General features: G+C 26.7%; 1 protein-coding gene across 2 annotated transcripts in view; it reads right to left on the bottom strand.

Moving 5' to 3' along the window:
* Positions 1-287: 287 nt before the first annotated feature.
* The window catches only part of LOC114132411 (ecdysone-induced protein 78C), a 63,689-nt gene continuing 51,292 nt past the window's right edge, over positions 288-12,684 (bottom strand). For both annotated transcript variants that reach the window (XM_050200020.1, XM_050200012.1), the window contains 5 exons: positions 11,005-11,375; positions 8,402-8,546; positions 7,528-7,685; positions 4,799-4,978; positions 288-3,732 (listed from right to left, as the gene is read on the bottom strand). In XM_050200020.1, coding sequence (XP_050055977.1) covers positions 3,535-3,732; positions 4,799-4,978; positions 7,528-7,685; positions 8,402-8,546; positions 11,005-11,375 — 1,052 coding nt within the window. In that variant the 3' untranslated portion in view covers positions 288-3,534. The remainder of the gene's footprint in view (positions 3,733-4,798; positions 4,979-7,527; positions 7,686-8,401; positions 8,547-11,004; positions 11,376-12,684) is intronic.

Genomic DNA, 12,684 nt, shown 5'->3' on the forward strand with positions numbered 1-12,684 from the left:
TTTTGTATCAATTTCATTTTTTTTTTTTATATAGTTTGTTTGGAAATTATCTATATTTTTCTTAAAAAAATTGTATTTACTTAAATATTTTAATATAAATACCAAGACATCTCTATAAATCGCAGTCAGAATAACAAATCACACTCGCAATGATTTATTACACAGATCTACACAATTATTCTCTATGCAACACAACATTTTCATATGTTTCTTCTTCGATTTGAAACTATGTATACCTACAATAGTATAGATTATTGTTTGCCCTATTAAAAAGCCACAAACAAGTGGAAACATTAATAATTGGCAACAGCAGTTTTATTAATCGTCTATGAAATACATACGTCACGTATAATATTGTTGCTCCAAAAAATGTTATCTGCAGTTAAAATTGTTTGAAAAAATCCAAGGAAATGGAATAACGCGGGTTTTTTAAGAAGTTTTTCGATCATCGGTTTATTTTCTGTACTAATGGGTTCCTATTCTAAATAAAATATATCAATAAAAAAATAATAATAATCGAACATAATAATACAGTATAACAAGCAAAATACGTAGGTACATACATACGTGTATAATAATATATATACTGATAAACAATAAATACGAACCTATACGCAATTTCATTGTCAAAGTATAATATTTATAGCTACGACTTCGTTGTTATTATAATAATTTATAAATTACATTTATAATAATATAATATAAAAGTAATTATAATAAGTATTAGTCTATTTATCTATAAACATCAACGACATAATAATTTATAATTTAATAATACGGTAAATACCGAGCTCAAAAATAAAAAATAAGAAAATATCATACTTATATACTATACAATAAATAATAGTAAGTAAAATGTGTAAGCTTTACGCAGAATCACAACTACACGCCTACATATTATTATGACAAGATTTAACTATTTTCATTGTAAATTTAAATTTTTAGAACAAAACAATAAAATTTAAATAAATAAAAAAAAAATTATAATAATAATAAGATCTAATAAAAAAGTGGTGTTTTTATACAACAATCTAAACAATAATCAAATAATCTATATGCTACAGATATATATAAAGTATTTTTTTAATATTACAATAGTAATTTATGTTTGTATTTACTGTTTCTTCCGATTATCGACATTTTTAGCTACATATTACAATATGTCAATATATAAATTTAACTTTTTAAAACGAGGTAAACATGTTATATGTAAATATTTCGGTTATATATATATAATATATATAAAAACTACTAATTAATACTAAATACTCAAAATAACACTAGTTGAATTTCGTTCAATAAAAAAGTAGAAAAAAGATATTTATCTAATGCATAACAATTCTCTATTGGTGATAGCATTGGCTAATTAATCAGAATGAAATACAAATAGAGGACCACATCTACTCAAATAATGACCTATTTTCTAAAATAAATAGAATACAAATTTTTCTAAAAATCTTTAACAATTGTATATTATATTAATTAAAATGCAATTATTAATAACAAAACAAATTAATAGAAAGAAAATTATAGACTATCATATAACGAATTAAGAAAACTTTATACAAACAGGATAAACAAAAACAAAAGTCAATTTATTTGCTTTCGTTCGATATTGAATTATTTTACGAGCTAAAAAAAAATATATAACATTATCCTAATTATTGCGAAACGTAAAGGTGAGTCCATTTCAGTATATCTGTGATTGTCACTTATAACATTTTTATTATAAATTTAAAATTATTTGCTTATAATACACATTCGATTTACTACCTTGGTGTTCAAAAATTACTCTAAAAAAATCTTAAAGATATGATATATAATATTATCAAAAAAAAGGAATTCTAAACATTTTTGTAATTTTGTCTTTAACATAAACGATTTGAAATAACTAATCTACCCTGTGAATACATAAATGTTTAAGTGTGGCATGTAAATTGTAAGGTATATATGAAGTATGTGTGTGTCTGTGTATCTGTGTATCTGTGTGCCAGCGTTTTTACTTTTATGATTTGTTATACATGTTTGTGTGTTTGTGTTTGTATAGTGAGAAGTAGAGAAAAAGAGAAACTGAAATATTGACAGAAAACCTGGGTCATACAGTGGTTCCCATTTAAATTGCACTTTTCATATTACTCAACGGTTGTACACTGTTAGTTAACTTGTAAAAACTAATAAAAAATGATTAACAACAACAATAACAACAACAGCGTAAGAGCTATAATAAATAGATTGCGAAAATGTAGTATAATTTTAAGACTTATTGCCTACAAATAAAATATAAAAAGTACCTATGGAATGTAAAAAGATAAAATAACACAAAATTCAACTAAAAAAAAAAAATATATCACATAAAAGCGTTTTTGTTTGCTCAGTTGCTGGACCAAATTGCTTCAGTTGACTAGTGAAATTATAAAAAAAGAAAATATGTACGAAGAAAATCAAATCATAATACAATAATAATAATAATAATAAAAATAAAAATAATATTAAAAACTTTTCGTAAAAAAAAAAAGATAAAATTAATTTTTAGTTATATTTACCATACAGTATTTAAATATTACAAAATATTGCTTAGATTTTTTTTTGTCTTTTTAAACGAACTCAAGATTGTCAATGATGAACACAGTACAAAGACAAAAAATATTTTCAGGCCAAATACATCGTACGTAATATATAGAAAGATAAATGGAGCTCTATTACAATGTAAAATATACACATGTGTATATATAAATATTAATTATATAATATTGTTTAAAAAAACCAATTATATCATAATACTATTATATTATATGAAAATGATGATATTATATCCGCACTCCACTAAGCCATGAACACATTAGGTATGTGATTAAAAAAAAAAAATGCATGATATGAAAATGATTAATATTATTGCAAGAATCCTAACAAGAAACGAGTACGCGTATATTATTCGTTACTATGTGTAAGATGAAATTTTGATCGTCATTGAATTTCTATAACTATAAAAAACTAAAAAGAACACACTTATCATACAAGATTGTTTCGTTGTACCCTATGTCATAATGTTTTATTATATATTATATTCTATATAATAATATATATAAAATGTTTTTTCGTTTTACATCGAATTATTCTAATATTAGACGATATAGTGTTTTTGTTTTTATTTCATTTTTTTTTTTTTGTATTTTATTGCTCTTTGTAATAGTGTAGTATTATAATAGATATATATTATTACATATATTTGATCGACATGACGTCGATGATTATGTTGTACTTTCACGCCGACCGGACGAATATTTGAGGGACTCAAGCATGTCTCTTCGGGGGCGGCTGAAGCGCGTTAACAATATTTATCGTAAGTATCAAGATTATTTTTACGAAGATATTGTTAAAAATTATCATTACTAATACATTTTTCTGCTTTTGATTGTAAACACATTTTGTTTGTTAAGGAAGTATTCGATTCGTTTCAAATAAAAAAAAACGAAATTTTATAAGTAAATATATAAAAAAAAAAAACCTGTAACAATAAAATAGAAAGATAATAATTCAGCCTTGATGCAAGTCCTCTTCACACTTGGGTATGTCGAATATTTCGGCGAATAACGGTGGCAACTTCAGCATGTGCCAATTCAACCTAAACCACTCGAGGTACGAAACGTGTCGGGCACCAATGGTTCGTAGTTCGGGCAGTTTCGACAATACCGTTTGAGCCAAATTCTTGTCTCCTCCGTGACCTTTACTTAGCTACAAATTAAAAACATAATAATATTATATATATACGTTAATTTAAGCTTTTATTTAATGTTTGGGATTGTGACTAGTACGACGATTAGTAATATAAGGCGATAAGCATTAAGTATTTTCGTAAAAATAATACTGTCGTAATGCCGTATTATACTTGTGTACCATGTCATGCTGCAGCGTATATTTGTGTGGGGTGTAACTGTGTGGCTGTACATAATCCACCTAATCATAAGTGAAAATTGAGTACCTATATTTAGTGAGAGGGGAGAGGTTTAATGTTTGGTACATCCTTATTGTCTATCAAACATTTTTAACATGGCTTTACGGGTCATCTAAGCTACATAAAAATTATTAATAACGTTTAAATTAAAATTAATTTTTGATAACAATCTGATCAATGCGTGAAAATTTGTTTTTTTACTATTGATCTTTTAATAATAGGTTCTTTGATCTCTGAGTTAAATATTTGAAGGTAGAGCTTTTGGCTACTTCCATCATTTTTTGATGGTATAGAAGGGGGTAAAATTAATATGCACATTTACATATATTAGGTAAATATCCTTCAATATGTATATAATTTAAAACAACTTAATAAAATTACTACTTACATTGTAAGCTAGTAATAAATTCCTACAGTGACCACCTGTAGTATCAATAAAGGTAGAGTATTCTAAAGATAAATCGTATTTTCACTGGTTCAGATCAAAAAAGTTTTCTATTTATCACGGATACGGTTATTTTTTAATTTTCTTACATTTTTTAGGGAAGCAAAACGGATATTTAATTTTAAGTTTTTTCTTATGAACATGCATTATATATTTTGGCATTTTTCATTACAACTTTATAATCAATGGCATAAAAACTTTTTAATCAGTATAAAATTATTGAAATTATGATACTGTTTTAAACTTTTAAAGATAATATGTAAATATATTATCAAAATCATATGATAGAAAAGTTAATTTTAGAAAATAATTTAATAGTTAGTGTCTTTTATTTAAATATAATACTTATAAAAGGTACATTAATTTTTGAAGATGAAAAGGGAATGATGATGATAACTCACTTGTAGTTTGAACGCTTCAACGATCCGGTCTTGACTGTGCTGTACAGTTTTGACATCAGAGACACCGGGCCTATCCGGCGTCAATAGCACGATGGCGGCAAATAGACCAACTTCTGTATCCGTCAACGATAAACTGTTGAAAGATGTCACCAACTGGAATACGTCTGTGGCAAAGTCCAACTGTGGATAATAAAACATAATTTCGGTAAATACAAATAATACATTGCATAACGAGCACTTGGTAGTAAATGTTTGTTTCGATATTCTGTCAAAATTGTCATTGAAGATTAGGAAAAAATGAGCTTTAAAAAATGATGTACGAATGGTAACAGTTTTAATGATTCCTATGATATGTTAGAAAATGTAATTTTGTTTTTATCATTGGCATGGTTAAGTGAAAATAAAACGATTGTTCAATAAAATGTTGATAAATATTTTAAATTGAGGTTATCTAACTTATTGTAACATGAATTTCTTATTCCAGAATTTGCTATAGTCAGTATTTTACGATACAGATACTTTTTTATGTGTTAAGTAAGGCATAAAATAATCTGATAACAATATTTCGATAATATTTGTTTTAAACAGTTACAATCTCAAAAGTCCAAAAAAGCTGTAATTTGGTTATCAAACTATAATTTTTTTTTTGTTATTATGTCATAGATTTCGTCAGAAAATTAAAACATAAATTCATTGATATTATCTATTTATTATATACAAACGATTATCACATAAATGTATTTTATGTCCAGAAATATAATTGATATTCCATTCAAAATACTAATCGGGCTGATATGGAATAGAATCAACAATTAAAATGTTCAAGGAAGATAATAGTTTGTGCGTAGGTACATTTATTATATTTCCCTGAAATTATTTTGATAAATCGTTATGAACTTGACATTTTTTAATAGATCGATACAAATAATTTAATTCAAGCGCAATACGAATCATTAATAAAATTAAATTTACAGGGTACTCGCTACATTTTAGTGCAGTAGTATTTAACACTTTAATGTCGAATCTCTGTAACACAATTTAGAATTAAACTTAGGTATAAGCTAATGAGTGCCTTTTTATTATGTCAAATAATTAAAATATATTTGTTTTGGTTATTACATTAAACAATTTTACACTTCTCAATCTAATGATATGGTTGGATGGTCAGATTTAAGTGAAAAAATGAACGGGATTTTTTCCAAATCAATGGCAAACTTTAAGCAAGTCTCCAAATTATATTATACAGTACAGATTTTTTTTAGAAAAATTTTTCTTTCCTAAGTTATCGAACTTGTAATAATTTCATTATTTCATTGTGGTTTCTTATGAATATATATATATACAATGGTTGAAATATTCAAATGCATCATCATATTATCATGTTATTTTAACTTTAAATTAAAAGTTTCAACATAAAAGCTTCGAGAATAGCTAGTAAGACACGGTAGTATGTATAATGTAATGTCTATTCTTTTGAAAATAAGATTTTTTGGTTTTATAATATGTGTGTGTATTTTACTCGTATTTAATATATTAATTATATTGTGAAAAAAATTATTTGATAGTATTTTCAGTACACTTTTAGAATTAATTGTCAACATGAACTTAATCAGATATACATTATACACACATATATGTTTACCAGCAGGTAAATATTTCTGTTTGTAATCATATTAAGGGGAGAAAAACAAACGTAATCATTGAAAAATCAGTATTTCAAAAGAATATTGTATTATTCTAAAATAAATAAAAATAACATTTAAATTATTATAGACTTGGTACGTTCGTTTTGAAGGTCTATGCCTGAGTAGCTACTTGTAACATGAGATTTTATATTGCCACCCTTATCACTTAATAATTATAAAAATATTTTTATGCGAGCTTAGAAAATAAATAAATTGAATTGCCTATATACTATACATAGTTAACAAAAATGGGTGAAATAGAAATTTATAATACATATTATGCGTTTTATGTAAAAATGTGTTTGTCGGTAGTCAAATAAAACTGGGTGCTCCATTTGGCTATCCACCAAATTTAATACTACCGCCTACAGAATCCTATATTCGTAAATTTAAATCAAAGTCATTATACCAGTGCACACAATGTTATCATTGTTGGTTATGTGTCTTCATGTAAACATGTATATATTTAACACATTCTTGAATGCTTAAATACTTGTTTTCTATTGTTATTAATTTTTTTTTTTAAAGATATTTACAATTTTTATACTTACAAAATCACAAATTAATATGATAAGTTAATAAGTTAACAATTTGTACAAGAATTGAAAACGTAAGGGAAGGGAGCATCCATTGACACTACTTCCCAGGTACTTATTAAAAATGCTTTCGAAATGTATTTTAAACGTGAATTTAAATACTTAATAATAATCTATGAGAGTTTATTTTTGGAATCTAAATATTTTCATCCATTTTTTTTTTTTTTACTGGAAGCAATGCTAATAAACAATTTTCCGCAGATTTTTATTAAAAATATATTTGAATTTTTTTCTTTTTAATATTTTGTTTTTTAAATACAAAACCAGAAATTAAGTTTATTTTATAAATGTATTTCAATATTTTTCAATAACAAAATACACGGGAGTTTCGACGAAATCATTGACCAAGGTTAGGACTTAGATAAGTTAGGTTTATGGTGAATAAACGGGTTTATCACGATTTTAACGATGGATTTACATATTAATTTAATGTTGAACAAATGCATACATCGTAAATGAGTTCCAGTTGCTGTCGTGTGATGAACGTGCCATCGTAGAAGGTGAGCGAAAGATCAGTGGCCAACCTGGACACGTAGCACAGCCATAGTTCAAAAAATCCCACTTTAATGAGAATCAGCTGATCGTCTTGACTGAGGTCTACAAAACCTATAATTAAATAGTCAAACACAAATGGTATATGATTAGTATGCTGGTTGAAATGATCTTGGAGGTATACAGTATTAATTTAATAATATTGTACAATATGTGTATATATAGATGATTATTTTAAAGGTAAACACTAATTTTATCAAAAAGTATGATTTTTTTTTCAATTGCATTTTTATTATTACAAAACAATATTTTTGAAAAATAATTGTATATTACAACATAGATTTCAAAATTAAGAACTTAATTTAGAATATAATCCTGAAAATTTCAGAGTACAAAAATCAAATTTTGATAGGTATATAAATAGCCGAGAACAGTATACAGAGTACAGAGTATGAGAGAAAGAATTAACAAATAATATAGGTAGAAACTAATCAATTATCAATTAAAATGTTGGAAAAAAAATTTGTTATAGATAGTTATATTTTTTGTGAACCCCGTATTCAGACATATAATATATAATGTCTTCTTAAGTTGTTTGCAATTGGTAATTGGTTGTAAATAAGTTTCATGAAAATAGTTTCTCTTTTCAGTCACTTAGAAACCAGTATTAATATGTCCATTGGAGTACACTTTGCACTTACGTTGTAGGTGCAGTAAGGCATAATATACAAGTCGCAGTAAGTTGTAAGTCGATTTGATGAGAACGCCTAAAAGTCTTAAAAGTTAAGACACACACATAAGTTACCACAAGGAAAATTGTATTTTCTTACCCGGTACTCTTTTCGCAAACTCCACTACCCTTTGCACGGTGGGCGTAATGTGCGCTGCCAATTGTTGCCACAGCCATATTTTTTGCTGTTCCTCGCTGTCCGCTGTTGATGACGCCACTTCTGGACTGGAGCATCCCTGGGCGGGCTTCACATGTAAAAAAAACAATGAGAAATTATTAGTCAATACATACAATAACTGTCGTGTACTATTTACATGATAATATAATAAAATAATAATTATTATAAAATATTGCATTGATTATGCTTTGAGGTATTTAATATATAGTAGATACATATTATAAATAACTATTATTTTATACCATTTTGTTTTTTGTGTAAAGTATAAAACGCATCAAAATATTCGTGTTATAATAATTTTGATTAAAAAAATATAGGTTACATTATTGATATTTGAAAGAAAATTAATAAAATCGAAATATTAAAAATGGTTTAATTGTATAATGTTGATAAGATGTCCATTTTTAAAATCATATGTTACATAAGTACCTACAAGACATGTTCAACTTAAATAGGTTTTACTTATTTTCATTAAAAGCCTTTACGAAGTGGGTACAATGTGGAAACAAACAGTTATCATAAATATATATATTTTTTATTTTATATTATATTTTTCTATCTATCTCGAAATAAAAATTCTTTACTACTTTAATTGCATACTACAACATGAGGACACAGAAAAAAAAGATAATGTTCCACGATTTTTAATTAAAATAATCACATCATGTTATGTGACCTTCATAGTGCATGAGCTTATCATTGTATTCAATTCTGAATTCAACATTTTATGAATTCTGCTTATTTAAAATTATGAATAATTATAGGACATATAGACAAAATATTTAATTTAATTTAATATTTTACTACTTTCTCTTTTAAATACATATAGTTTTACTTGGAAAAACACTTATGCTATTATTTAATTAAAAAAAGTAAATAATAATAACGATTTTAATTTTAAATGATTATTACAATAATTCTTATTTTATGATATTATCCTAGTAAAAAAAAAAATACATACATAAAATATATTAATAAACCATTGTAAATTACAAATAATAATAATGTTTCATTTTCATTAAAAGAAATTATGGAAGATAAAAATATGAAATTAAAATTATTATGCATTAGAAAATATTAGAAAATATTTTAACTGTCTATATTTGACGAATTGAAATTCAAAATGAATTTACCTTTCGCTTTTAAAAATTTATAAACAAATAGAGGTACGCCTTGATGATTATTGAAAATTTAAATTTAAATCCATACTCGCATTTTAATATGATATATAATTATGATATTTTGTATATATATATCAGTATATTAGGTGTATGAAATGAGAACCAGAAAAATTCGAAAACCCATTCCAAAAATGTGTAAATACGTAGACTAGCGCAAAAAATAAAATATGCGACGATAGACATATCACAGACGCGGTTTTTCTCGTAAATGTGGTCGTTAAGCCTTAAGAATACATCCTAATTTCCATAAATAATAATAATCTATCTTAACATGAATTTATGCTAGTGTATTATAATCTTAAGCATTGCTTTTTTTGGGAAGTATAAGGCGTTTCAACGGACGATAAAAATAAACCGCACCCCAATGTTTGGATTAACTTCAGAAGCTATATTTATTGATGGGAAGGAAGGGCTATTACTTTCAAATTCAACCTAGTATCTACGTGAGCGATGGAATTAAAATTGTATTTTTTGATATCAAATGAATTTTGCAGAAGCGACAAAACTATATTGTTATAATAAATTATAATGAAGATACTTGTTATTATTCAATAAGTATAAATTTCATGAACAATATCAGTAACTTTTGCAAAAAGTTTTGTAGAACCACGCAATTAAGTTAAGAAATAATTGGATACGGATTTTTTTGTGCTCTCGGAGTTAGATTCCTGTAATTCGGAAAAAAAAGTAGGTAGTGAACTTTTTGAAAAAATTTTCGGTGAAATTGTAATCTCGTATGGGCTACTGAAAATGTTTAAGATTTGCTATATTATAATCTTACTCTTTGTCTCTCTTGCAAAAAAAAAACACTTAGCTTCGGATTAATCACCGGTTTGAGACCCGGGTTGACAACATATATTGATATATGTACAAAGAACTAAAATATGAAACTTTATTAAGTAAGATTTTAAAATATATTATATATATAATCTTTATACTTATACTTTATAATAATCAGTTAATCATACTTAATCATAGAGCATTTTAACCAACACTGCACATCACTTTTTTATGTTATCTGTTTGAAGAATTTTGTAGAAAACATTTTTTTAAGTCTATTAATTAAAATACTCATATATCTATTTTATTTATGCAATATAATTGCTATAATGTTATGTACTTATATTTATTACATGTTTATTTAGGGGGGCGGGGTAAACGAGTCCCTAAAGCCAATCAATAATTTCCACTCATATACACTTGTAGTCATTTTCGCACTGCCGTTGAAATAGAGTAATACTGGTTAAGTTTATAGACGAATAATAATAACAATGAAAAATAATATATTAAAATAATAATAATCAGCAATAATAATTAGTATAATATATCGTAGGAAATAATTACTGGAGATGCCACGGGTTTCCGGAGTAGTGTCCTGGTCAGCTCGTCCGTATAGTCGCAGTTGGTCAGGTGTGCCTGCGATATGGCCGCAATCACGTCGTACGATATGGACACGCCATTGGTCTCGATCACTGCGGCCGGTCCGGTGCCAGTCATGATCGGATCGGCCACGGCCGGTGCACTGCCGCCGATCCCTATGGCCACTGCCGCAGCAACGACTGCGGCCGCGTTCGCAGCGACTGTCGTCGTGGTCGCCGTGGTGGTGGTCACTTGAACGGCCGTCGCTGCCGCCATCGAATCGGCGGCTGACACAGTCTTTGACTCCGACTCGAGCTGTTCACGAGATCTTTTCGGCACTCTCCCATACCGAACGGCTGAAAAAAAAATACATACAAGTCATGATAAGTAAATGATAAAATAAATTATGTTTATCCACTAATATACTCTCAAAATTATTCTGTTCGGAATAGACGGTATGAAATTAAAAATAAACATAATATTATGTTGTCGTTCAAAAAAATAAGTAATAATAAGTACGTTATATTATATGTACTACTATATTTGAATGATATTATTATTATAATGTATTAAAAGTAACCTCATTAGTTCAAAATATACACTTTTTTTATTAATGTTTATAGTTTTAAAACATGACGATTGTAATAGATTATTATGTAAATTTCAATTTTAAACAATAAAATATTTGACTTGTAATTTCTCCTGAATGTGTACGGTACATAACCTACGAAGATGTCTTGGAATTGCCTATGCTGTTGTTTTATGAGGAATATTTTTACCAAACGAAAATTGGATAAAAAATTGTTGTCAATGCTAGCTAGATTTATTAACTGGCTATACTTATATTATGCTTATTTGCTAGAAGTTTACCGTTTGAATAATTTATGTGAAATAATATAGCAGCCAGTAGGATGTGAATGATTGTGTTAAAGAAGTTATGTTTATGCAGAGTATACTCTGCATAAAATCATAGTATGTATATTATAATATTATTTTGTATAAATATACGATAATAGGATACGAGGAATGATGGATTTTTGCGGTATCGTGGCATTTCTGTGTATGGTATTAGACTAATACATTTTGTGCGGTGTTGAGTCGTGATTTTCTGGTAATGGAAAGCCAGGTATACATGATTATTCACTCATGAAATTATATAAAAAAATCTAAGTATTCAAAAATAATATTATGCAAGTTTCCGTTTTTAGAATAAATTTAAGTATTTCCGTTATTAAAGTATAATAGGGGCTACTATGCTTAGTGAATCATTCGGTATACTACCCATACATCCGAATAAAAGATAGTTTGACGTTTTGGATCTTTATCGCTCAAATAGGTTATTGACGATGCTGTATAGGTTCATTTCTGCGCAGACATTGCATAATTATATCGCCATCATAATCGCGCTCGTATTTATATAATAATATTAACAATATACTAATGAATAAAATATAAGTTTTTATAAAAAAATTATGATAAACATGTAAAAACCCTTACAGTGGTGACTTTTAGTGGGAAGATAAATTGGAATAAAAACTCTAACTTAACTTATAGCGTGCATTAGATTTCTTATGTCGTTTGGCGGTTAACCGCTATTAGAGAATGAGTAATAACTAATAATTAAGACGCAGTTGGTACCTAAATAATAAAATATTATGTTATTTT

Source organism: Aphis gossypii, chromosome 1 (assembly GCF_020184175.1).
Source record: "Aphis gossypii isolate Hap1 chromosome 1, ASM2018417v2, whole genome shotgun sequence".
Classification (NCBI taxonomy): Eukaryota; Metazoa; Arthropoda; class Insecta; order Hemiptera; family Aphididae; genus Aphis; species Aphis gossypii.